We start from the raw sequence: 24,952 nt of genomic DNA on the forward strand, positions 1-24,952 counted from the left end.
TTTTTTTTACCAGGTTCTCATCTACAGTTGCTGAAAAGATAAATACAAAATAGCATCTACTCCATTTGTTAACTAGCACGTACATGTGCTTTATTGTATACAACAAAAAATAAGAGCTTTGTAACAAATATTCAGTTATAAGATAAAAAAATAAGTCCCACACAGAATATATTTCAGAATATAAAATGCATTTCATTTATCAAACATGGTTCCAGCACTACATGATTCCATTTACCACAGTTAAGTTAGTTTACCTAAATTTTTAATTTTTGGTACTTCAAATTTCCAGTGCCTCCATTCAGCACTGTATGACTACCAAAGTTTACCAGTCCCCCTTTGCCAAACAGAATTTTAAAATAGCTGTTCTGGGGTTGGCCCTCACCATGTTATTTTAAACACATGGGTAGGGTCGTGGTATCTATGACACCAGTAAAAGGTAACCTTGGTTCTGGACTGCCGCCAACATGAAGAATAACTGTTAGGCTTTATGAATGACGTGACCATGTGCTCAGTAGTTCATCCAACCTGATAACTGATGGAAATTGCAATCTTGCTGGGAAGGAATAAAAAAAGACAGAACCATCTGTGGCACTCCATGACCTGGGCTGCCTAATTTATCTCCGTCTCATACCATTGCATGCATAACCCAATATAAAACTGCACCCTTGGCTAAAATATTTCAGTAAAAAAATAGATTGACATTTCTCCATCTCTCCTCCCTTTAGCACAGTGGTAACCAGCCCTATTCCTGGAGATCAACCATCCTGTAGGGTTTCATTTCAACCCTAATTTAGCACAACTCATTCAGCTCAACAAGACCTCTGGCTGCTGAATGCGGTGCGCTTTGTTAGGGTTGGAATGAAAACCTACAGGACGGTAGATCTCCAGGAACACAGCTGGTTACTTTAGAACAACATTGGCACGCCCATGGTGGAAATCAATCACCACAGCCCTGAAGCTTCAACATGCGATATGTCCATAGACAAAATGGCCGTCACAAGTCAAATGTAGAACTGGTGGGCAGCAAGGCTGTCCATGAAAGGCTGGACCAGGTTGTCGGTGGAGAAGTAGAAGATGAGGCCGAATGTGATAGAGATGGGTAGGGCAGGAAGCGCCTTCTTGAAAATGCCCAGCAAAAGGAGGGTGAGGCACAGACCCTAAAGGGAAAAGGCTGCTATTAATCCACTTTCCAGCAACGCAGTGTTCACCAATTTCACACATTTATTACCAAATAATGACACTTATTTTTTTCTTCACGATCAATGTGTCCAGTTCTGTTTTTACTTGTAATTTTAAAAAACTGTTCCTACCCTGCAAAGGGGTCAAATGTTAATTTGCGTGAAAGCGAGGAGGAGCGCTTGTTTTCAGCTCTTCCTGTGGCCAGCTGAAATTGACGTGTTGAGGCATGCTGGTAGGTTACTCACAATGAGAATGGCCACAAAGCAGGCCAGAGTGGTGTTCCAGTCCCCCCCTGCAGCTGCAGCCTTCCCAATCAGCACACTGTAGAATATGAAGTCCCCCAGGCCGAGCTTCACGCCCCCATCGCCTGCACCAAACACGACACCCCTTACAAATATGCCTTTCCCACAGCTTCATTGATGACCGTTCCCATATGGCAAAGTGAAAACTCATGAAACTTGGGACATTTTGTTCAGGGTTGTAGAATTTTTCAAGGTGCAAGAAAATGATGCCCATTTACCACCTGGTGGCTAATGGTCTATGCGCTGAGGTCACGGTCTAAGTTCAAAGATGGCCAATTGACAGCCCATCACAATTTAATAAAGGACTGCACCAATTCTTAATTGACCAGCATGGAACTGCACATACTTATAACAGACAGTGCAACAATTATTGCATTATATTCATTTCTACAGATGCTCTTATCCAGAGGACCTTACAATATAGCAGAAACATGAGGGCATTGATTAATATGAGCAATAGTGGCAATCCAGCGAGTGAAGATGCAACATCACTATAGCTGTAGTGCAAGTTAACTGTGTTAACCAACAAGAAAAACACATTCTAAATACTACATCTGCAACAAACCCTTAGAAGAGAAACCATAAAAATAACCTAAAATACCATAACCTGAATGGTTGGAATGGGAGAAGATTGGGGGTTCAAAATGTAGTCTGAAGAGGTCTGGTGAGGAGCAAAGAGAATGTGCACTCTTCTTTCTTTAGGGTGTTTATCCTCTGCTGATCTGCACCTATTGGGCTGTTAGGTAAGGTCTTCTCATGAAATGCAAGACTAATTGCCATGAAAGGACTTGACTAAATTTACAATGAAAGATACAATGTCTAAATGCTATAATTTGTGGCCTCTTGTTACTTGGATATGGCTAAACTGCAGTGGAAATTTGATTGTGGTGCTTGGAGCCTGGCTTGCAAGTAGGCAAGTCCCGTAGCTGCAATGTAGTCTGCAAATCTGGGAGAGCAGGGAGCCCTTCTACAGGCTGCAAACCAAGGTTTGGTGGACACAGTAAGGTATCAGATTACATCTCAGACCTTCACAAAGGGAGCTAATCCTTTTCTAACTTGGCATCTGTTGCAGACATTCACATGATCACTCATGCCTCTGAGCCTTGTTAACAAAAGCAAGCCAATGACTTGTGTTTTTCCCTAGACAGTATCTCATTTCACCCCAGTCGCACTTAAGAGGTTTGGTTCAACCGGGTTCAGTGAGAGGGTTTCTACTGCTTGGGTCAGGAGGCATTTTTCCTCTTGTGTGTTCAGTAATGAGAGTGGAAGATCACCCGAGTCTCATAATGGTGAAAGGAAGGCCAGTGCCCAGCTTCACTCACTCTCTTCCTCCTCCTCCTCCTCAGTGTACATCCTCCTCACTGTGGGCTCCTGACTCCTCTCAGCATCCTCATGATTGCCCTCCTGCGGGTCTTCATCTGAGACACAAAAATAACACAGGGCTGGCACGGACTCAACTCTGAGGCCTTTTTTCAGCGGGACTGGCCTGCAGATATAGCCACATTCATAAACAACCTCTGGGTACTGTCACATGAGCTGGGGGGGCTAAGTCACCATTTAAAAGTGTGTAAGGGCAAAACAAGCTGAAATCAACAAAAACGTTAAGTCAAGAAGTAACATTTACTTCAGTTTGGCACTGAATGTGGGTTCCACACCACTCTACATTGCGGCTGACCAGAGTGAGCTGTGACTGACCTGTATCTTGATCAATAGCCCCTGCTGCAGGAGTGGATCCCTGGGCCATCCCCACCAGCCAGACCATTGTAGCTGAACAGAGGGGAGGAAAAGGCGGGGAATGGGACCTTGGTTCTCTCAGACATCAGCTTTAGCACAACATTTTCATTCTGCTCTGCCTTTGCAATGTATTCATTTGCATCAATCTCAGCTCCCAAGACTCTCTTAACACAGAACAGCCACACCTGACCCATCCTTCATTTTCTAAATTCAAAATTATACACACTCAGGCAGCGAATCAGAAACACCTGGGAGCTTATAATAATAATATACTCTTCTTCATGCAAACAACCCAGAGTATTTTCCAAGGAGTTTATAATGAAGAAACAAAATTATGAAACAGCCAAAAAATCCAAGCTAAAGCCACAGGAGTATACTGAAGCTTTAAGTGTAAAACTGCTAAATGTAGCTGCATCTCTGATATGGCTTAGGGCATTGCTAAAGCAGTAGTTCCCAACCCTGTTCCTGGAGATGTACAGTATTATCCTGTTGGTTTTCACTCCAATCCCAATTTGGCACACCTGATTTAACTAATTAGCAGCTCAATGAGATCTCCAGCTGTTGAATGTGGTGTGCATTGTTAGGGTTGGAGTGATAACCCACTGGACAGGAACTGGGTTGGGAACTAATGTGCTAAAAAAAAGCAGCCTAAGAACTCCAGACAAGTGGATTCATCCCCTCAGATCATACTCACAGGAGTATATGAGAGCGGGGAAGATGGGCTCGTTGCGCTCCTGCGCCAGCTCTACCAGTATCCTCAGCGGGCCTTTAGGACACAGTACTGCGATCAAATCTGAAATAAAACGATGCCTATTTACTTAAAAAAAAAAAAAAAAAAACCCATCTCTAAAACTGCACGTGATGATACAATTGATGCAAACCAGAAACAAAATACGTGTTAAAACTGTATGGAGTTGACGGCAGATTCAAACTAACTAGTGAAATTTCATGGAGCTACAACGACTCTATTGAGCCAATCACAGGGGTTAATCTCACCACACTGGAACGTCCAGATCGGTTTGCGTGACCGCACTCTGCATTTTAGGCCACTTCTGCTCCGGGTACACTTCACTCTCCCTCCCACCGCCCCAAACGGCAGGGATTGGGCTTAGATTTCAGTTAGTTTAATGTGGGGCAGGCTGCCAGAGAGCAGCTGGCGAGAAGGCTTCGTAAGAGCACAAGAGGTCTTTTACCGTAAACAGAGATGGCCGCCAAGATGAACCAGCCCGACCACTCGGGCAGGTACTTGACGAAGATGAGGGCCATGAGGGCGCTGATGATGATTAGGTAGGCCTGCTGGAGCTGCAGTGGGCCCTTCCAGTGGATGCAGACCATGCCCACCACTCCGAAGTTCCACATGATCATCACCAATGTGGGATAATCCATTGCCACATTATAGGCCTTGAACACTTCCCTGCAGATTACGGGATGGGTGTCAAGAAATTAGAAGATTGGCTTGCCTGGAGTACAGTGGTTAATCGTACGTTATTTGCCTTATCTACGAAGTAAATAAATAGTTTTGGGGAACTATTGAATTGTCAGCGAAAGCATTTGGTAGATCAGAACTCATACAGCTTTAGCTATACAAATCAATATAAACAATGGGACCCTTCATATTAGTAGTTTACACTGACCAGAATTATTATTCGAGGACCTGACCCAAATTAGGCCATTCAGTCCTGAAATTAAATTCATACTGTACAAAAGAAAAAAAGGCTTTACCCAACCGCAAACCCAATATCGCGCACACAGTTGGAATTACTGTACAAAACTCACCCCAGATACATGTAGCTAAACCAGAAAAGCATCATCAGAGATGAGAGAATCAGCCACCCATGAATGAACTGCAATTAAATGAAAAAAGCAACAAAATTCAGCCTAATATGAATGTGATGCTATTCTTCAATTTTTTTAAACCTTGATAATTTTGAAGTTTTCTTATCTGTCACTTGTTCTTACGATACAACCATGCTTTATTTGACATACAGTAAAACCACTGGTACTGAGTTTGGGAAGATGGACTTTTTTCGCACTCTGGTACATGACTGCAGTATGAGCAGAAGAGGGTCAAAACTTTAGTTTCTTTCGGATTAAGAAAGGACTGGGCGCTCTCACCTTGTAACAACGGTACTTGTAGAGCAGCACGAGGATTATGGTCATCACAACAATGACGCTGATCAGAGTAATGGTGTTTAGAACAGAATTGAGCAACCGCTTGCCCACCGATGTCGTGTCCTCTGTGAAGGGCGTGTAAATCCTATTATCAGAAAACTGATGTCACTGCAGGTTTGAAAGCCACTCTATTAAGATGGATTATTGGATATTGTGTGCCCGACAGTAAAACTAACAGGTAACATTAACAGGTAACATTACCCGTTTATTTTACTGGGGGTGGGGGGTGTACATACAGCTGTTCCCCATTTTTCTCGGAGTAGAAGCTGACCGACTTGATTGTTGCCACAACGACAACCATGCAGAACGAGACTGGCAGGAAGAGCATGATGACACGTTTGGCACCGTGCTTAAGCATGTTCTCCTCCTCCCTCTCCTCTGTAGACTGCTCCTCCACTGTGCCACGTTCTGGCCTTTCAGGTGGACTCTGGTCAACAACCATGTGTGATTCAGTGGGGGGAAAAACTAAATGACAAGCACACTGCACCTCCTTTAAACAGGATAAAATATTGGATGGAACATAATTTGCAACTATCGTCAGATCCTATAAGCAGGCTAACTTAAACAAAGCCTACCCCTTTGACATCTGTGTCCACTGGTCGAGGACGTTGAGAGTCATTGCTGTGAGATGGGGAGGATGGACCTTGTGGTGATACCAAGGCCGTCTGCTCATTGGACAACTCTCCTTCGCTATCCGAGGAACTCATGAATGGAAGTTCACATATATTTACAGCCTCAGACTTAACATGGATAGAGGCGACAGACAAGAAGGATGAGAGAGTAAATCATTTCAAGATATTAGTAAAATTGGCACTCTACTGTACATTCAATTTAGTACACTAAACATATACTGAAAATACAATAATAATCTTCATAATTACAAGTACAATTGCAATTTGCAAGCAAAATAACCACATTACAAGATGTGGAACAGATACTGAACGCTAATGCCCTGTGCAAGCTGCCAACCCAGTCATCAGATCCAACAACCCTAGTCAATTAATTAGCTAACGAACCTTGTTAAAATTCTAACTAGCTAGTAGGGATGATGATTTTCAATTTTTAACGCATCTTGGTCGGGCGACATCACTTGTTGTATGGAAAACGCATGCACCCATAACAAAGCACATCACTACCCAAGTGTTTTATCTTAGTAAAGTCTTAATGCTTAGCCTATCTTGGCAATAAACACAGTCAGTGTCAGATATGGTAAGAATTTTATTCTCAACTCACAAATGTTGCGCACCCACAATACCGAAACCCAACGGCTTGGCTACGTACTCAAAGCTGATTGGTTGAGACTTGTTCCCTGCTATGAAGTACCGCCTATAAAAGTTCAATCAACAACAGGGCGAGTCTGATGAATGACTGAAGTGGATAGTCAAGTTATAGCTTGCCTACGCTGTAGTCACTCTTTCGCTTATGCAATGGCTCATCAACAAAAACCATAACTGTAATCAAATCATGTGTTAAAAAATATATCGACTATTAACTGTATCCCGTTTATATTGCATGTAGAAATGTCCTACATTTTAACGCATTTCTTTTTTTTATTATTACATACGATGATTTAATAAATGGCGCTGCTCCAACACATAGCTGTACATGCACGCCTTTATGAGAAAACATCGAGTAGGTACGTATTCGACGAGAAATCGATACGTTACACGTACCCATCCCTACTTGCTAACTCGTCGTTATTTCAGTATGTGCAGACACGGAACTGATCGGTTAAAGCAATTATGTTTGCGAAACGTAATAAGGAAAGTTTAACCTACTTGGGTTTGTGAGAGTTTGACATCGACGAAGACTATTCATTATATGGTTCTGTTTCTGCATAACCCAGGGTGGGACGGCAGAGAAGCCAGGAAATACATCTTCGCCAAACGATTTGGGAAATATCACGTGACACGCACAACAACAGTGTCACGTGACACCACAGAACGTTGTACTGTCAAATCGGGTCCTGTTTGTTAGAGGGTCTAACAACAAATAACATAGATTTTTGGAGCGTTACATGAAATTCTGTGGATTCAATCCGCATATCAAGATTCCTAAATTTCATGGCGTCCACTTATACAAACAAATTTTTTTTTTTTTACCAGTTACCTTGGTTTTAATTTTCTGACAGCTTTATGAATTACACTGCCTCACTCCTGCAGCTGAGCATAGTAAAATCTATTGGATGCACTTGCAGTTTGCGGCTGTAGCTGGTGCTATACAAATGTAAGGTCAATAAATGATTAATTAAATAAAAACAGAAGTTATCACAAAATCCTGAAACGGGTCAGTCTTTCTGCACCACTGCACTAGTATTTAAACTTTAGTCTCGCATGCATTACCACCACTTCATCCTATTTTCAGTAACAACTTTATGAATAATCTGTCAAAACCTGCGGCCAAAACACAATAATGTATCTTCTTTGGATTAGTACTAAAAAACCTAAACCCACTGCGGCCCTTTTCGGATAAGAATGGACAGACTTTAAATTGAGCTTTTCAGCACGTAATCATTGTCCCCACGGCACGGGACAAAAATTTGCTTTTCGCATTTAGATGAAGTAACTGATGTGTAATTTGCACAAGGACCCTACACCGGCACCTAACGGACAGCACAGGTCATATCAGTTGACAGCGGTTACTGATGAGTGAATACCGGTGAATACACAATAATTTTGACAGGTAGAATCTTTAAGACAGTCTCTTTAACATTTGGAAATACTTCATATATCTCTAACTGGACTAATCAAAATATAAATAACATCTGAAGATGCGTCCGTGAAAGTAAACATCAAGGATTATTTTTTTCATTCTGAAGCCTGATTTCAACCTGACGTCACGTTAACCTTTCCTATTGATCTTCCCTTTGACCATAGTGACAGAATCCGCCAATCCTAGCGTTGCGTTCAAGTAATTCATGCCATTCAGTGTCAGCCACACCCACAACAGTTTCTCAACTAACCATATTCCGTTTAACTGCAGCTATTAGCCAATCAAGTTTACCTTACGTAATTCTATTAAATTCTATAGTCGCGTCTTTTACCTGCCTCAAAAACGTAACCAATCAGATCAATTGCACAGACTGTGAGCCAATAGACGTTATTCTTCATTTCCATGGCACGGGAGCCGAGTTATGCCAAACCACTACCGGCTATCAGTAGCTTTCTATGAGGAAAACTGGTCTGAGCTTTTGTTCTTCTCTTCAGTTAAAATCAGTCTATCGGTTATTTTTCTTTGTTCTACGCGCTATACTTAAAAAAAAAATACATTTCCAGCAGTTTCTCTAATTGCCGTTTAACATTTCAAACACACATATCTTTTACTCCTGTTGGTCATTCGCTAGCAAGCTAGCTACCATTTTTTCCTCTTTTCCTCCGTGTTTCTACTTTTTCCTGATAAGGTTTTATCAGACCAAGATAGGCGGCTCGGGCGCTAAGATGTCGAACCGAGTGGTGTGCAGAGAAGCAAGTCATGCCGGCAGCTGGTACTCCGCTTCAGGTAAAACCGGGGTACAGTTTGGGGTTCTTGGGGCCACAGATTGGGATATGTAGCCCAGGGGGTGGAGGGCAGCGATCAGCTGGGGGGTTTTAAACACTGCAAGAGGATTTTCAAGACAGAGAGAGACAGGCCGAGGTTTACCGAATGTATGACTTGCTAACAAGCGTTAGTGTTTTTAATTAGTAAAACTAAGTCGACCTAGGCACGTGTCAGTATCTATGTTAGTTAACGGTTTTATAGCTACATTACATTAGCGAACAAATCTGAAATGAAACTGCAAACTTTGCATGTTAGTGGCATTTAAATGTGACTTTGGTATTTGTTTGGCTTTGGATTCGGGCCGCTTCCAGTGTTCAACTAACAAAATGACATAGCTAGCGTACATCTAACAAACGAAGTCTGAAACCACATTGCTAGTGTAGACTAAATTAATTCGAAGTTATTTGCATAACCTAGCTTGCAAAAAAATTCTACTTTGAGAGAAAGAAAAACGGTCGTCACGATAGTTTGCTAACGTTAGCCAATGAAATGTCTGGCTTTTGTAGTTGGCGTTGTCTGTTAATTAAACTAGCTGAGTAAATTGCTGTGGATGCTGGTTTACATGCAAGTAACGTTAGCGGTGAAATATTTAAGATATACGTTAAAGCTATAGGTTAGACAGGATACAGGTTAAAGCTCCAGACAGTGTGGAGTAACGTTGTGGAATGTTTACTAGACCTAGCTAGACAAAGTGATTAGTTTAACGTCACTGTTGAATTGACACACACACACACACACATATATATGTATATAATAGCTAGATCTTGGCAGTGCTAACGTTAGCTGTGTTAGTAGCTAACTTAGGCTTTTTGAAATCCATATTACGAATTTGTGTATTCCGCAATTCAGCACTTTTGTTTGCAGGCCGGGTGGGTGGTGAGAATGGTCAAACGCCAAAATAAAGGATTCATTTGCAGTTTAGACTGTTTGACTGGGTTTTAATGTTACCCTGAACGTCACCGTTCCAAACGTTCAGTGTCACAACGTTACATGCTAGCTAGCTAGTAGCTAGAATAATTAGAGACAAGCTAGGTATAATCGCTTTGAATGGCAACGTTGCCTCACGTTATTTGAGACAGCTCGGTTAACCGATTAATGGTTGTTTATGATTATTACATGATGCTTGTCAGCTAGATAGGTTAGTTTGCGCTTGTTTAGCTAGCTAGCCAATTGTTCAATTGAAGGTTTAACGTTTGATCTGTATCCGATCGTCCTTAATATTTTTCACCCTAGTAGACAAAGGACCAGGAATGGCAGCTGTTTAGTCTGGTTCCCATTTCATGATTAATGTTAGCTACACACCCTGTTGGGATGCCTAGCTGCTTAACGAGGTATGCAGAATGGCCTCAAACGGCAGTCTAACGTTAATCTACCTGGTTGTGTTGTCTGTGTTCAGATTCGACATTAACGCTTCATCTAATGCATGGGCATGTTTTTTTCTTTTTGTTATTTATTTATTTATTTGGATAATTGTCACTTGCTTTTTGGGACGATGAAAGGTACATACACTAGGGTACATTGTAAAAGAAAAGGATCTGTCAGCGAGTCAAACCACTATATGGAAGGTAATTTCATACTTTTGAGCTGAAATTTTGTTCACCATTGTCCGTACTTAAGACCAATTATAGTTGTAAAAGGGCTTAAGACGCAGTGAGAAGCAATATTCACGGCCCTTTTAAAGGCCAAGACGAATTAAGTTAACAATAGGTCGTGCGTCATCGGTCAGGGTCAGCTACATTCTGACCCGCGCACTCCAGTACTGTGAAGAGGTCAAATAATTTGTCTTGGATGGCTTTGTTTAGGTCTCATGCTTTAGTGCACCCAGCAAAAAATGGATATGCAGTGAAGTTAGAGAAACTTCCCAATGGCCTGTCAGTAAGCCTGGGCCCTTCCATGTGCCTCCTAAGGAGACTTACTGGGAAGTGAACATCCATACCACAATTTCTTCGATAGCTCTAGCAGCTAGCTGTATTTTTTAGTATCAATGCCACATTCTTAAATGATAAAAAATGTTTAATTTTGTGCATGGAGAAGTTTGTGTTGCGCAGTTATTTTAAAATACCCTTTTCTACTTATTTTGTTTTCTACAACAATTTCACAGTTTGCAGGTTTAAACAGTATTATTTATCTAATTAGATTTTTCCGCCTTCCCCATGCCGGTTAGCTCAGTGGTTAAACTCTCTTGCTGAGGGAAATGGGGATGGGAGGGGCTTTGGAACGTGGCCTCAGCGTCTGTAGAGTTTTCCGTGGAGCAGTCTGACGGCACTTTTAATTACGGGGATCAACGAACCCATAGCCTGACTGCGAGTACCCGATCTCTGCGCGCCGTGCGGAATTTTGCAGCCTGCACGAGTGTTTTGGGCAGGTCTGAGCTCAGTGCGTTGATAGACCGTTAATGGGTACCACATGGAGTTTGGGTGGGGCCTTACCGCACGGTGTCACCCCCCCCCCCCCAATATCGCTGTGCTCTAATATGCTGCTTGAGCTTGGAGAACTAATGACCGGTCTGCCCTTAGACTAGATAAATGGCCAGTGCTGGAAGGGCAGCATTTTTCAGGTCATGCCAGGCGTGGGTTGAATGGTGTCGGGAAGCGCAGCCGCAGGCAAAGCGAATGGCGATCGATCGCCATAGGTGCAGAGAACCAGGTCACTCTCCAGATAGCTCATCTAAATGGATTAAAGAGATCTTTTTGGCATGTGCGTCCTCTGTCTGCGCGGTGCTGCGTCACCGGTGTCTTCCCCAAAAGGTCATGCAGCCCAGTGCTTTCCAGGATTCGGATTACACTGCATGAGAGAAGCCACACTCCAGCGCAACATCAGCATTAAGAAAAAAAGCAACGGGATTCTGTGCCTTTACAGTCAATCCCAAGCAGGATGAACGGAGTTGACATGATATAGACGGAGTTGTCCAGGTGTTGTGGATTTGATTCACATTACATCACATTAAAGGCATTTAACCAGAGTGACTTAGTGATGCAGGTTAAGTACCTAGCTCAAGGGTACGATGGCAGTGTCCTACCTGGGAATCGAATCTGTTACCTTTAGGTTACAAGACCAGCTCCTTACCTATTATGCTACACTGCCGCCCGCAGATCAGTCACCTGGCTGTGTTCTGTAGAGTGTCCTCCACCTCTGCCGCTGTGTATATTATAGCCGGGATGTGCTGTGACATGCTGTTGGCGGAGGTGTGAATGTCAGATCCACAGCAGTTGAACACTTAAATCCCCACGTCCTCCTGCCATCTTCAGAGGAAATTAAATTTCTCAAGTTGATTCTCAAGTGTGGAAAAAAACACACACCCACAGGTCTGCAGTGCTAAACTGCTGCTCACTGCCAATTCCACTATAATTGAGAAACAATGGAAAGAATATTTTGTTTAGAGGGACAGTGCACTTTTTCGTGATTTTGAAAGAATTTCAGTGGTGGTGTTTTCAGTTGGTACATAGTTGTTCGCTGTGAAGGATCTTATATATATTTTCAGATGTTTCTGACAACCTGCTGGCTTTACAATGGCTGGTATTGGCCATTAGACTTTTTATGGTCAAAATTTAAAAAAAGGACATACCCTTCAGGTAACTCCAAAGCTTGTCCCTGTTGGAGAGTTGTTTTTTGTACCTTGTGTGCTATTTGGAGGTTCAGGCCTGGTGTTTGCTTTTTCCCTGCTACTCTGTAAAGGGTCTTGGTGACAGTTTTCTGTAAAAAGCACTATAAAAATACATTTTGATTTGATACAGCAGTGTTATTTTTCTGTTCATTGTGTGACCATGTCCCTCTGCTTGTGAGGAGCAGAAGAATGTTACATTACATTACATTACATTATAGGCATTTAGCAGACGCTCTTATCCAGAGCGACTTACACAACTTTTTTTACATAGCACTTTACATTGTATCCATTTATACAGCTGGATATATACTGAAGCAATGCAGGTTAAGTACCTTGCTCAAGGGTACAACGGCAGTGTCCTTACCCGGGATTCGAACCTGCGACCTTTCGGTTACAAGCGCAGTTCCTTACCCACTGTGCCACACTCCGTCCCTCCGTGTTATGCTACACAACCTCGTGCTGCAAAATATGATTTTTAAACTTTATTTATCAGATGCGCATTGAATTTCATTTAAAATATAAGTGTTAAAATTAGCAGCTAAATGAAACACTTGATGTTTTTGTGTGAGGATCGATTCCCAAAAGGAAACATCAGGATCAGAAGCATCAATACTTCAGTGTTAGCGTCTGAGTGACGCTAATTGTGCAAATTCACAGGCAGAATTAAAGGGGGACACAGTGTGTCCATTCAGGGATATAAGAGAACTAAACATAGCCTTGAATGTTAAATAAAAAAAGTACATGAAATTAGGTTAGATCAGATTGGCCATAGGCTAGGCTGCTGCTGTCTTTTTATTTTTTAATTGTGTAATGACAGGCCTGCCTTCCAACTGCATGCATGTCAAACAATCTGAGTCAACTACCCATTTTTGTTGAGAAATATCAACATATCCACATGTTTGTGATCTGTAAGCAGTTGATCCTAATTTATACTTTGTCGCACACATAAACAGGGTTTTTCCTGGCTCAGAATAGGACTTAGGTGGTGACTTTGTGTTGCAGTGACTGATGTTGGTCTGGCTTTACTGCCATTGTCAACTCAATGCGTTGTCTCCCTATATTTAGCTACATTTAGAACAAAAAGTTCTGTAAAGTTTTAAAGAGAACAGCACAATGCATTGAGATACTGAAGGATTAACTTTAGGGTACAATATAAACTTTTTAATGAATCCACTCAGTTACCTCCTTAATGCGTTTAAATTATTTTTTTATACATCCACTCAAAGTTTGCACCATCCTTTTTTGTCACTGGTGTTATTTGTACCTTGTAACAACATAAAAGGTTTTTCAGAATTTTATTTCTCAGTTCGATGCAAACATATAGGCAAAAAACGGTGTAGGCTAATGATAATACAGGAGCATCCACTTGCAGTCCAACTGCATAACGGATTATCGCTTAATTCAGGTATAGCATAGAATTGCTGATTCCCAAACCTTTTCCCATTCCATTGTAAAGAGATCGCATATTTGCATAAACCATGAGCCTATCACGTATTTAGGATGTTTTAGTGGAATTATATCCAATTACTGTACATAATCACGTAATCACGTTATGTCTGTTGGAAATAGCGGACGCCTGAGTGGCACGTGCCGTTGTCGAAACTTCCTCTCTGCAGTCTCATTCTTTTACGCATTCAAACTGATTTTACTGAAGTTAATTTAGCGTGTCTTGTGTTGCAGGTGAATGAAAGCAGTCAAAACCTAAACTTGAAATGCAGTATCATTCACAACCAAATTGTTCCAATAAATTAAATGCATGTACCATTTTGAATAGTTTGACAAGCCCCCCCCCCCCCAAATTTCTCCTATAGGTGGCTTAGGCAGCGTGAGAACTCTAGGTGGCCCACCTAGAACATTTCAATGCAGGAAAAACAAAAGATAAAGTTCTGTGGTCACCTGACACTTTTGACAAGTGTGGTGTGACAAAAGTGAAGTATTTTCAACTGAAAAATGTTGCACTGCACTTTTTCTCGATGTCACACATCTCTAGAATTTTAATGACGCTGACACCGCCATGCCTTGTCATCTAGTATGATTGCTCGAACCAGAGGGAACGCCAGAATTCATTTACATTTTTTCCCCGTTTTGACTAATGTTGATGAACATGGAGGGGATAGAGGAAAAACAGACACCCTCCCCCAAGAAAATTTATGGAGCTAGAAACGAAATTGTTTTTTTTTTGCGCGGCTTCCTTTAGAATCTTCTAAAATTGACCTGTGCAGCTGGGCCACTAATCTTCATCACCGTAGTGCATTTCCTGAACAAGGGTACGGTATTGACCCAAGGTTTCCCCTTCTTGTTTTCCCTTCCCTCAATAAATTCTTTGTCTGCACACCTTCTCTCTTAGCCGAACGGCTGCTGTTAAGCCATTGCGCAAGTACATTCATCTCCTGACTTTTCGATTCCACGTCTTGAGAGCAAATGACTGCACTTCTCCTCGATGCGTTCTATTGCCGTTTACGCGTTCATAAATCTTACGAGCAGCAAATGCAGGCTAGCGCTGATGGAATGTCGGAGGCAATGTAGCGATGTCCATCGGGCGATCGTAGTTCACCGGACTGCCCATCGGCCTTTAGTCGGTTAACCCTTAACCCTAGTTACCGACCGTTTCTGCAGCTTCAGGAAGTGTGTGCTAACGTTCAGCCTCCCGCTGCGACCAAGAGCATTTGTGTGAGCGGCTAGGGGAAACCGTTGGAGAAAATGGACCGGAAAGGAGAAAATGTTATTTTCAGTTCTGAATGTGTCCTAACCTCCACCCCCCTCCGTTCTCTCTCCCTCCTTCAGGGTCCCAGCTGAACGCACAGTTGGAAGGCTGGCTGTCTCAAGCTCAATCCCCACAAGGACCGGCAAGAGCCATCATAGCACCGTGAGCACCCATACCGGACACGCTCTAATATTATCCACTGCTTGCTCATTCAGATCGCCGTCTGTGTCTAAATGGAGCTCTGGCACTAGCCTTCCAGACGAGACTCTGCTTTGGCCTAAACTGTGATCGCGCGGCGCTTGCTGAAATGGCCAGCGCTGGTCACTGTTGTCCTGTTACCGCTCTGACGGCTGTTCCTTTGCAGGCACGCTGGTTACACGTACTGTGGAGCGTGTGCAGCTCACGCCTACAAGCAGGTGGACCCTTCCATCACGTGAGTGACCTCGCCGTAATACGTGGTTCTTATTTTAGTTCGTTTCTGATTGAGAAACTGCAGAGTTTAGAACAGCAGCGAAACTCCCGCTGGTTCTGTTCCCGTGGGAGCAGCAGCAGCACTATGGAGATCAGCCCCTACCTAGCAACTAAAGATCAGTCTCACAGTACGTCAGTGTTCTCTCTTACTGAGGTCAGCCCCAAATAGCCTTTTGATTATACACTCTGTCGGCACCTGTAAAATGTTCCTGTGATACTGAGGAGTTTTAGCTAGGTCTATGGCAGTCTCAATTAGCATATTAATTTAGTCTGTGAGTGTGAATGCATAGGGTACCTCCATTAGCATGTCAGAGTTACAATAGATGTTAAACACAGAGTTCTTTGTCTCTTGACTGTGAGAGATTGAGGTATTATTTTGAGCGTACTGGGATGAATTTTACACCCTGGATAATTAGTGTGATTTAGACTTTATTGTCCACACCAGGTTTAAAATTTGTTTTTTGGCTTCGCATTACAACATACTTAACATTAAAAACAAAAGCAAACACCACGCACAGCTGAATCTCATTCAACAGTCAGACCTTCAGATAACAACATGAAGTTACATTGGATTGCCTCATAGGTCCTGGATTATAGCACATCTCTTGTACTAAGTAATGAATATAAAATACAGTATACAAATTCAGTCGTATTATATGATACCTGTAATTAGCTGAATTCAATATGCGGATTGCATTTGGTATGAAGGTTATTTAAATAAATAAATAAACAAATAAAGCATTCTTGGTTGCAGCAATTCAAAGTAGCAATATAAAAGATGAGAAATGTGCTTTACCCAAAATGTCCTTGTACCTGAAAGTGCAGTGCTTGCTGCCATGGCGACCTGCAGAACAGCTTTTGCTCGGTCCCTCGGGGGTTCCGGCGCTGGGATGCGCCGGTGTGTTAGGATGCGGTTAGACTTTCAGCCAAGGCCCCCCCGCCGAAACCGTTATCTCCAGCCAATCGGAGAGCTCGCGGCGCTCCGGCGAGTGTGACCCCGCGCTCTCGCCCCGCAGGCGGAGGGTGTTCATCCTCGGGCCCTCGCACCACATCCCGCTGTCCCGCTGCGCCCTCTCCCCCGCCGAGGTCTACAGGACGCCGCTGTACGACCTGAGGATCGACCAGAAGGGTGAGGCTCCGCGTGCCCCCGCTGCTGTGATGTCACAGTCAGCAGGCCGGACTCCACAAACCGGGATGCTGGATGCCTTACGTCCTGGGACAGACGGGGGGGATGACAGAGAAGACGGGCCTCGTTTTGGCGGTGGTTTTGTTTTCGCCTTTTGGCGAGGGGAAGGAGGTGATTCATAAGGTTGCCCATGGAGCACTTGGCACGCCCCATTGCTTCGCGGTTTGTCTGACTGTCTGTAAGCCCAGTGCTTCCTGTAGAATAGGACTGCCCAACCCTGTTCTTGGAGATCTGCCATCCTACAGGTTTTCACTCCAATTGACACAACGGATTCGACTAATTAACAGCTCAATGAGATCTCTAGCTGTTGAATGAGTTGTGCTTTTTTGGGATGCAATGAAAGATTACAGGACGGGGTTGGGCAGCTCTGCTATAGAACACCACAGTGTTCTTTAGCAGGTTTATACGCAAGGGAGGATGCAAGATACTCAGTGTTTCAGAGGTGCTGGACAGGCGCTTAATCTGGGCCTTCCTTTGTAAAAGCCAACTGAAATCTTTGAGTGGTTTAGCGGCCGTATACAGCTGTGAAGCGTGTGTGTTCTGTTACAACTGCTGTCACATTACGTTCAGAGTGACGACGCATTCCAACATGCCGCCTGGCAGCCTGATGATACATGAGGAACCAGTGCTGTGTCAATGGCTATTGGTCAGGGGAGCAGTCACATGATCTGGGTCTTTCGCAGTTTACGCTGACCTCTGGAAGACGGGGATGTTCGAGCGGATGACCCTGCAGACGGACGAGGACGAGCACAGCATCGAGATGCACCTGCCTTACACTGCGAAAGCCATGGAGAGGTAGGGCCGAGCCACCGCCGATCGAAACCGCGACCAGCGTCTCCTGCTGCCCCACAGCTCAGGGCGGGGGTGGCAAACTGGCCATCGAAGCAGCTCCCTCCCCTATGCCCTGCCCCCATTGGTTGTGATTTCAAAGACCAGCACATCCTGTGGTTCTCCAGACCAGGGATACAGGCCCCTCTTATATGCCTTCTTATGTTTCTACCTGTGGACCACCAAACTAGTTGGCAAGCATAAGGAAAGCTCTGATGTTATTTCCAAGGTACTGTTGACCTTGGTTATGGTTGTAGCATTAGTGTGGAGTAGAGCCCGTTGGGCATTAGCATGGAGTAGAGTCGATTGGAGCGTTCGCATGGAGGTGGTAAAGGTCCCTTGTGTAACATCAGTAGGCGAGTACTAACTTCTGGAGCCCTCAGTCAACCAAAGTTATTCTCAGAATTTAAAAGGAACTTCGTATCACTCTACACATGTCCAGTTCTTTGTCCTGAATGTACTTACTAAAGTGCTTTCCTAAAAATGCGCTGCAGAATTAGCTTGACAAATTTATGGAAGGTGTTTTTTTCTTCTAATTTAAACCCCAGACAGAGTGTTTGTTTGGCCTTGATGGACATGGGCCAGTTTTGAATGGCTCTTGAATGTCAGATTAAGTGCTCTGAAGGTCAAACCACGTGCTTACCCTCCTATAAAACCATACGCGGTGCCTTCTAAGTAACTTCATGCTCCACTGTGTTACAAGGCCTTAACTGGATAACTGAAATGAAATTAAAGAGCATGAACAAGAATCCGATCCCCTGGGTGGCTCGTGGCTATGGATTGCCTTTAGTAACTGTTGTCAAGGGCCTCTCATAGGGCCTTGGCTCAGGTGTTCAAACAGCTGGTTACAGTGCAGCTTGGCTGAGTTTCAGGGGGCCTGGCTGGAGGGGAGATGGGGTCACTGCGGCCAGACTGTGCTGGATCCAATGAATATTAAGATGGGGGGGGGGGGAATAAAATATTTTCTTTCTTCAATGCACACCTCCATTCCCTTCCCACAATGCATGCCTGGGAGCGAGGGAGACTGGCGCGGCTGGCCGCAGGGCAGCGTCCTCCGCGGCTCTCTCTCGCGCGGCTCTCCCGCCGGCACGCCCGTGCCAGCGCGTTAGCGGCTCTCGGTTAGCGCTCCCCTTCCCCCCCCCCCGCAGTCCTCAGCGCGCCCGTGAGAGAGCTCGAGTGGGGAAGCCGGGCCTCTTTGGCAGGCCTGCCTGGCCGAGGTCTGTGCCGACGGGGCCTTTGAAGTCGGATTTTTTCCGTCCCGCCGAATTGGAGACTCCCCTCTCCCCGCTCCTGCGGAAAGAGTGGCTGAAGGGCGGTTTTCGGGCCTCCCGGATACACTGCTGCGCTGCAGTACAGCGCGTGTCCACGAGGCCGCGTGTCTTCTCAGGGACCTGGCCCGAGTTCCTGAGGTTCTCCTAAACGCAGCTTTCTTTTCCCTCTTCTTTTTCGGCCTTGTGCTTTCGCTTTGACTGCTCCGCCGGGCAGCCGTGGAATCCCCGCCGGCACCGATTGGCCCGTAGCCGTGCAGTTCAGAGGCGAGCTGCAGAAACGCCGCCCCTTTCCTCTACGGCGCGAAACTGCCAGTCAGTTTTCAGACACTGATGATATGTAACCACAGAGAGAGTTTCTGCTGCAAGAGCCTGACGATTGCTGGTTTACTGGAGGTATTGAAGGTCCTCTCCGTATGTCCTGTTTTCCCCACTCCCTGACCGGTTTTGTTATTTTATTTGTTTTCTGTTTTTCCGTCCGACCAATCATTTTGCTGCCCGGTCTGTGCCTCCCGCCGTCAGGACAGGAGTGCAGCCGCATTCAGCAAGCTGACCCCTCTGGGCCTCTGAGCTTACCGCTATTCTCCACCTCTCTACCCCCCACCCCCACCCCTGTCTCCATCTGCAGCCATAAAGACAACTTTTCCATCGTCCCAGTGCTAGTGGGAGCCCTGAGCGAGTCCAAAGAGCAAGAGTACGGGAAGCTGCTCAGCAAATACCTGGCCGACCCCTCGAACCTCTTTGTGATCTCGTCAGACTTCTGCCATTGGGGTGAGTGAGACAGGATCCACGAGGAGTGCCTTACTGCGACTCTCAGGGCACAGAGCCAGCCACCGAGTCTGTGAACATGGCGTTTAATCTCTCCAGTACCTTTAATGGTAAACTAATGGGAAAGGTACTATTTGTAAGAGGAAGGTGCATTTCTTTGCTTTGGATGTTGGCAGTGAAAGTCAGATCTGCTCGGTGCTGTGACCGGGTCAGCCCTGCCTCACTCCGATATGGCAGAGAGCGCTGTGAAGTTCGGTCAGAGTCTTTCTCTGCATGTGCCTTACACGGTCCTGTGAAAAGAATAATGAGCTTGGCGAATAAAATGATCAAACCCAGACCACTAAAGCCATTACCCAAACATGAGTTAGCATTGCTGGCAGCACATCACACAGAGCACTGTCTTTGATTTGATATTTGTTTTTTGTTTTTTTTCTCCCCTCGTGAAGGTCATCGATTCCGTTACACTTACTACGACGAGGCCCAGGGGGAGATCTACAGATCGATCGAGAACCTTGATAAGATGGTAAGCTTTGGTTAAGCGCTTGTACACGCAGTGTGCAGATGTTTAGGACGTGAGAGATATCATACTGATTTTGGAGTGCATTTCTCAGTTTAAAATTACATGGGGTGTAACTGGGGTAGGCTAGGCCTTACTACATTGGTCGTGCTAGCCCGTGGAACGCTGCATCTTTGGAACACTGGACATTTCAAATTCTAAATGTTTGTTGTTTATAACTTTATTATGAATTGAAGTGGGGTGAAGCGACAAATAATGTTTTGGCGTTCTGATCAAACTCATTTTTTGCCACACAGGCTAATAATTGAAAACCCCAGGAGAGATTTCTGTTTTAGTTACTCGTGTTGCTCAAACGACAGTGACGCAGGCAAAAATTAATTTTTGGGCCCGTCTGTGAAAAAGTGGGTAAGCCGACTAGGTTTTTTTTCAAAATACATTTTCCACATGTGCTTTGCCCGCTACAGGGCTACTTAGAGCTCCTTGGAGTATATATTTTTTCCCGCATTTTGGCTCTTCTCATTTGCATAAGAAACACAGAATCCTGTGTTTACACTACCTCTGTACCAGTGTAGGGGAAACACCTCTAATTATTGTAGAATTGTGAGGATAGAGAATTGAAACATATTCGTCTCATTAGTCCTCATACTTGTGCACCAATGTATACAGGGGATATAAATATAAATGTATGTAGTTTGACAAGGGGTTACCAGCTATACTGGTAATATACACGTATACTCCCACAAGAACGCCAACTAGTAAAGGGAACATACCTACATGAAACCTTACGCTATGACCAAATGGTGCAAAAGTATAATCATTCTCATAATTAATCAGTCTCATAAAATCAGTAGTCAAATCCTGATTATGAATTTCAGTATTAAATATTAACATGCCCAATAACTTGTAACATGCTTAAGTTCTTCGAGGTGGTTGCCTCAAAAATTCATTTTATTATGTGAATTACTGTTGAATTTCTCTCTCTATCATCTACATCGTCTACATCTACATCTTTTAATCCAATTGTGCCACCAAAATGCCCCTTTTTGCCCAATTTGAGCAGGACTAGTTTTACTCCAGGACATCCTGCGGTGTCATTTTTTTTATTGTTCGTAATTGGAGCGGAGCATTCGGGGTCAAAGAATTCCTGCTTTTATAAAGTCTGGAGTCGGTTTTTTTGACAGCCACTTTTAAGTTCAGTCACAGCCTGCGGTGTGTCGAGCGGCCTTTGTTCCCGTTACCGCGGTTACTGGCGGTTCCTGAGCGGTCATCGCTGGGCACGGCGGCCGCTATCGGGCTGAATAAAACATGGCCGCTCGGCTTCCCGCTCGCCGGTCGTGTCCTTTAAGGCCCCCAGCCCCCCCGCAGTGGGATGACCTTTGGCCTTAAAGCCACTCAGCAGCGAGACTGTGATACCAGAGAAAAGAGAGGCAGCTCCTGAGCTGCTCTTAAATAAGGGATGGGGGAGGGGATGTGAAATAAGGTCAGGTTAAACCCCCTCGCTGTATTTTGGTTTATGAAGGTAGTTATGGTAGCTCAGTCACGTAGCACAATTTGGGTGATTTACAATAGGATGAAAACGCATCGGATCCAAATTATTTCTTGATTTCAGCAGCTCTTTGGGTGATAGTCTTACAGCGTCTGTGTTTTCGGGCCACACCGTTGTGAATTTAAGTGCAACTTTTAATATTTGTGCTGTGAAATATAGGTTCCTTTCACTATGTAGATGAATGTAACATTCGACTGGATTTGATTGATTGGGACTTTGAATCCTGTGAAAAGGGTAGTTTTTTTGTCAGTAAGTCTTCAGCCTGACATCTATCTTGTTCTCTATATTGATTCTCAAAATACTCCAAACTCAAATTTGGAACTTGCATAAACTAACTCAAATATGGTAACTGCATAAACCTACAATTTTATCCATTTTTGTCCGAGTTTGGCAAGTTAATGCAAAAGCTATCTCCCACAGAGGCCTGTGCTTATCTATACAAAGCCAGCCCACGGTAACTTATTTTTCTGTCTGTAATTTTCCTAATTTAATCGTCTACCCCCTTACTCCTGAGTCTCAGACATGTGCCCGAATGAGTCATCCTTGGTGTTCTTAATTGCATTGCTGGGGGAGGTTTAAGGACCAGCTCTCAGTCTTGCGTTTCTTCCTTACAGGGCATGGGAATTATAGAACAGCTGGACCCTATGTCCTTCAGCAACTACCTGAAGAAATATCACAACACTATCTGTGGACGGCACCCCATCGGAGTGCTGCTAAACGTGAGTTTCGCTCGCAGGCCATGTGCTGGCTTTGCAGCCGTCTTCCAGTAGGAGTTGGGTAGTTTTGTGCCAGGCCTGTTTTCCAAAGGGCCAGTAGGAGTTGGGTAGTTTTGTGCCAGGCCTGTTTTTCAAAGGGCCAGTAGGAGTTGGGTAGTTTTGTATAAGGCCTGTTTTCCAAAGCGCCAGTAGGAGTTGGGTAGTTTTGTATAAGGCCTGTTTTCCAAAGCGCCAGTAGGAGTTGGGTAGTTTTGTGCAAGGCCTGTTTTCCAAAGCGCCAGTAGGAGTTGGGTAGCTTTGTATAAGGCCTGTTTTCCAAAGCGCCAGTAGGAGTTGGGTAGTTTTGTGCAAGGCCTGTTTTCCAAAGCGCCAGTAGGAGTTGGGTAGCTTTGTATAAGGCCTGTTTTCCAAAGCGCCAGTAGGAGTTGGGTAGCTTTGTGCCAGGCCTTTGTGCAGAGCAGGCTGCAGTGTAGGACAATGGGTAAGGAACTGGGCTTCTAACCTAGGCTAATTGTTGCTGGTTTGACTCCCTGGTAGGATTTTGTGGTTGTACCTTTGAGCAGTAGGTGAATTGCTTCAGTAAGTATCCAGCAGTATAAATGGATGCTTTGTAAAAAATGCTGCTCAGGTCTTTCTGCTGAAATGGCAGCAATGCAAGGCTTGTCTCTAAGGTTTGTGTTGTGCTAATGAAGTGATCAGAAATATGTCTACAGAGAAAAGCTTCTGTGTCTTTTTATTTTTAAAGTTTGTAATGATTTAGTGAAACGACCTGACCAGTACTGGTCAGATTTTATCATTAGAGGGCAGGGATTTGAAGGCTGTAGTTTCCAGTGCTCTGGAAAGAAGGCACTGAAGCCATATAATAAAAAAAGAAAATCCATTTTTAGTTGCGTTCCCCTCTGTTCTCCCTCCTGTGTTATTAATCTGTTTTAGCACCTTGAGCAATCTTAAGGTCACGGGCATATTTCCAGATAATGAGAGAGCCAGCATCTTGGTACAGGGAATAAGATTCTTTTTATAGGGACGATCGATGGTTTTTCTTTAGTGGCGTGTATCAGGTTGACATGAAATCCTACCACCATCTGGCAGACTGAAAAATTGAGAATATCTTGGATGTAACTAGGGACTGCAGTTATCAATCATTTTGTTAATTACTTTCTCGAATAATCAAAAAAAAAAAAAAAAAACCCAGCAGATGTCATTGGGACCGTGGTGTGATGTCGCCGATGTGTGTGTGTGTGTGCGTGTGTGTGCGTGTGTGTGCGTGTGTGTGCGTGTGTGTGCGTGTGTGTGCGTGCGCTGAACACTGTGTGCTTCTTCTTGTAGGCTGTAGCCGAGCTGAAGAAGACAGGGCTGGACATGAACTTCTCCTTCCTGAACTACGCCCAGTCCAGCCAGTGCCGGAACTGGCAGGATAGCTCTGTGAGCTATGCAGCTGGGGCCCTGACCGTCCACTGAGACCTCCTCCCCACCCCCCTCCCCCTGACCCCCCCCCCCCCTTCTACCACCTCCACCACCATCTCAGGAAACCACCGCAGCTCCAGCTACCCCCCCCCCCCCCTTCCGTCTCGCACCCCCCCACCCCATCGCTAGGGGCAACCGTGAAGGTCCGAGGCGCTTGGGTATCGGCTATTCGCAGATGTCTAGCGCGTTTGAGAAAACGGAGCTCCTCCCTGGTTTGACCGGATCCTGATGGCCGAGGCGTGCCGACGAACGCGGTCGTGGTTCGCGGTTCCGCGGGGGACGAGCGGGTGTGTGTTTGGGGTCTTATTTTTCGTGCTGGGAACCAGGTGGAGAGGGGTCGGTGTCCCGGGGTCACACAGGGACGGCATGGCTCTCGTTTTTCCCCGGCAACAAATGCAAAAATAAAAATAATAAAATCCGAGAAAACAAAAAAAAAAAAAAAAGAAAAAACCTGTCCTATCTTCACATTGACCGCTCTACTCGGGCCTGGGTACATGTAACTGCTTCAGTGACAAAAAAAATGTATGAAAACCAGATGAGTTCTGCTGGATGTAAAAAGGAAAACGAACACAAAGAAGCTCATTTTTAATTAATGATACCTGATTAGAATGCCGACTAGCTAGATGCAGTGACCGCTGCTGTTTTCCGATCGCTAGCCAGTAGGTAGCGGACCGCCAACCGTGTACAACTTTGGCCCGCAGCTGTAGTTTGGTAATAAAAGGGCTTCACACAACCGATCCTGCTAACGTTCTGCTATACGATCTATACCAAAAACAAAAACCTCCTATTTTATAGCATTATTCTTAATATTACTAGTCACTTAAAATATAGTTCCTGCCTCTGTTACTTTTAACTTCCCCTGTATCTTTCCTTTCTTTACGTTGATTTTATTATAATCTATAGGTTTTTACGTTTAACTAAAAGCAACTGGTAGCACGTTTTTAGCTTATGCTTAT

The 24,952-nt window shown here is 44.4% G+C and overlaps 2 protein-coding genes across 6 annotated transcripts; one reads left to right on the plus strand and one right to left on the minus strand.

The window, feature by feature from the left end:
* Window positions 1-64: 64 nt before the first annotated feature.
* LOC135244732 (presenilin-2-like) lies at window positions 65-7,311 on the minus strand. Of its 5 annotated transcripts, XM_064317243.1 has the most exons (12): window positions 7,166-7,289; window positions 6,621-6,713; window positions 5,963-6,127; window positions 5,624-5,814; window positions 5,331-5,472; window positions 4,992-5,059; window positions 4,409-4,629; window positions 3,910-4,008; window positions 3,177-3,248; window positions 2,804-2,899; window positions 1,425-1,546; window positions 65-1,157 (listed from the first exon to the last, which is right to left on the minus strand). In XM_064317243.1, exons 3-12 carry the CDS (start codon window positions 6,092-6,094, stop codon window positions 1,002-1,004), a joined length of 1,299 nt encoding a protein of 432 aa, XP_064173313.1. In that variant the 5' UTR covers window positions 6,095-6,127; window positions 6,621-6,713; window positions 7,166-7,289; the 3' UTR covers window positions 65-1,001. The 5 variants fall into 5 exon arrangements, with proteins under 5 accessions (XP_064173313.1, XP_064173312.1, XP_064173314.1 ...); XM_064317242.1 differs by lacking the exon at window positions 6,621-6,713 and having other exon boundaries at window positions 7,166-7,311; XM_064317244.1 differs by lacking the exons at window positions 6,621-6,713; window positions 7,166-7,289 and having other exon boundaries at window positions 5,624-5,852; window positions 5,963-6,092.
* Window positions 7,312-8,489: 1,178 nt separating this feature from the next.
* memo1 (mediator of cell motility 1) lies at window positions 8,490-24,733 on the plus strand. The gene is made up of 9 exons (XM_064316946.1): window positions 8,490-8,885; window positions 15,313-15,394; window positions 15,597-15,665; window positions 16,720-16,832; window positions 17,573-17,684; window positions 19,614-19,756; window positions 20,200-20,276; window positions 22,431-22,535; window positions 23,859-24,733. The coding sequence occupies exons 1-9, from the start codon at window positions 8,825-8,827 to the stop codon at window positions 23,988-23,990; spliced, it is 894 nt and encodes a 297-aa protein (XP_064173016.1). The 5' UTR covers window positions 8,490-8,824; the 3' UTR covers window positions 23,991-24,733.
* The last annotated feature ends 219 nt before the right edge of the window (window positions 24,734-24,952 follow it).

Source organism: Anguilla rostrata, chromosome 18 (genome assembly GCF_018555375.3).
Source record: "Anguilla rostrata isolate EN2019 chromosome 18, ASM1855537v3, whole genome shotgun sequence".
Lineage (NCBI taxonomy): Eukaryota > Metazoa > Chordata > Actinopteri > Anguilliformes > Anguillidae > Anguilla > Anguilla rostrata.

Bases quoted from the DNA above. Each gene is read 5' to 3' on its own strand.
- LOC135244732 (XM_064317242.1), bottom strand. From the start codon at position 6,094: ATGAGTTCCTCGGATAGCGAAGGAGAGTTGTCCAATGAGCAGACGGCC. The intron at 5,815-5,962 runs GTAGGCTTTGTT...GTTGTTGACCAG, and splicing joins TGGACACAGATGTCAAAGGG to AGTCCACCTGAAAGGCCAGA. The intron at 5,060-5,330 runs GTGAGAGCGCCC...ATTTAATTGCAG, and splicing joins ACAAGTACCGTTGTTACAAG to TTCATTCATGGGTGGCTGAT.
- memo1 (XM_064316946.1), top strand. From the start codon at position 8,825: ATGTCGAACCGAGTGGTGTGCAGAGAAGCAAGTCATGCCGGCAGCTGG. The intron at 20,277-22,430 runs GTAAGCTTTGGT...TCTTCCTTACAG, and splicing joins TCGAGAACCTTGATAAGATG to GGCATGGGAATTATAGAACA. The intron at 22,536-23,858 runs GTGAGTTTCGCT...TTCTTCTTGTAG, and splicing joins CCATCGGAGTGCTGCTAAAC to GCTGTAGCCGAGCTGAAGAA.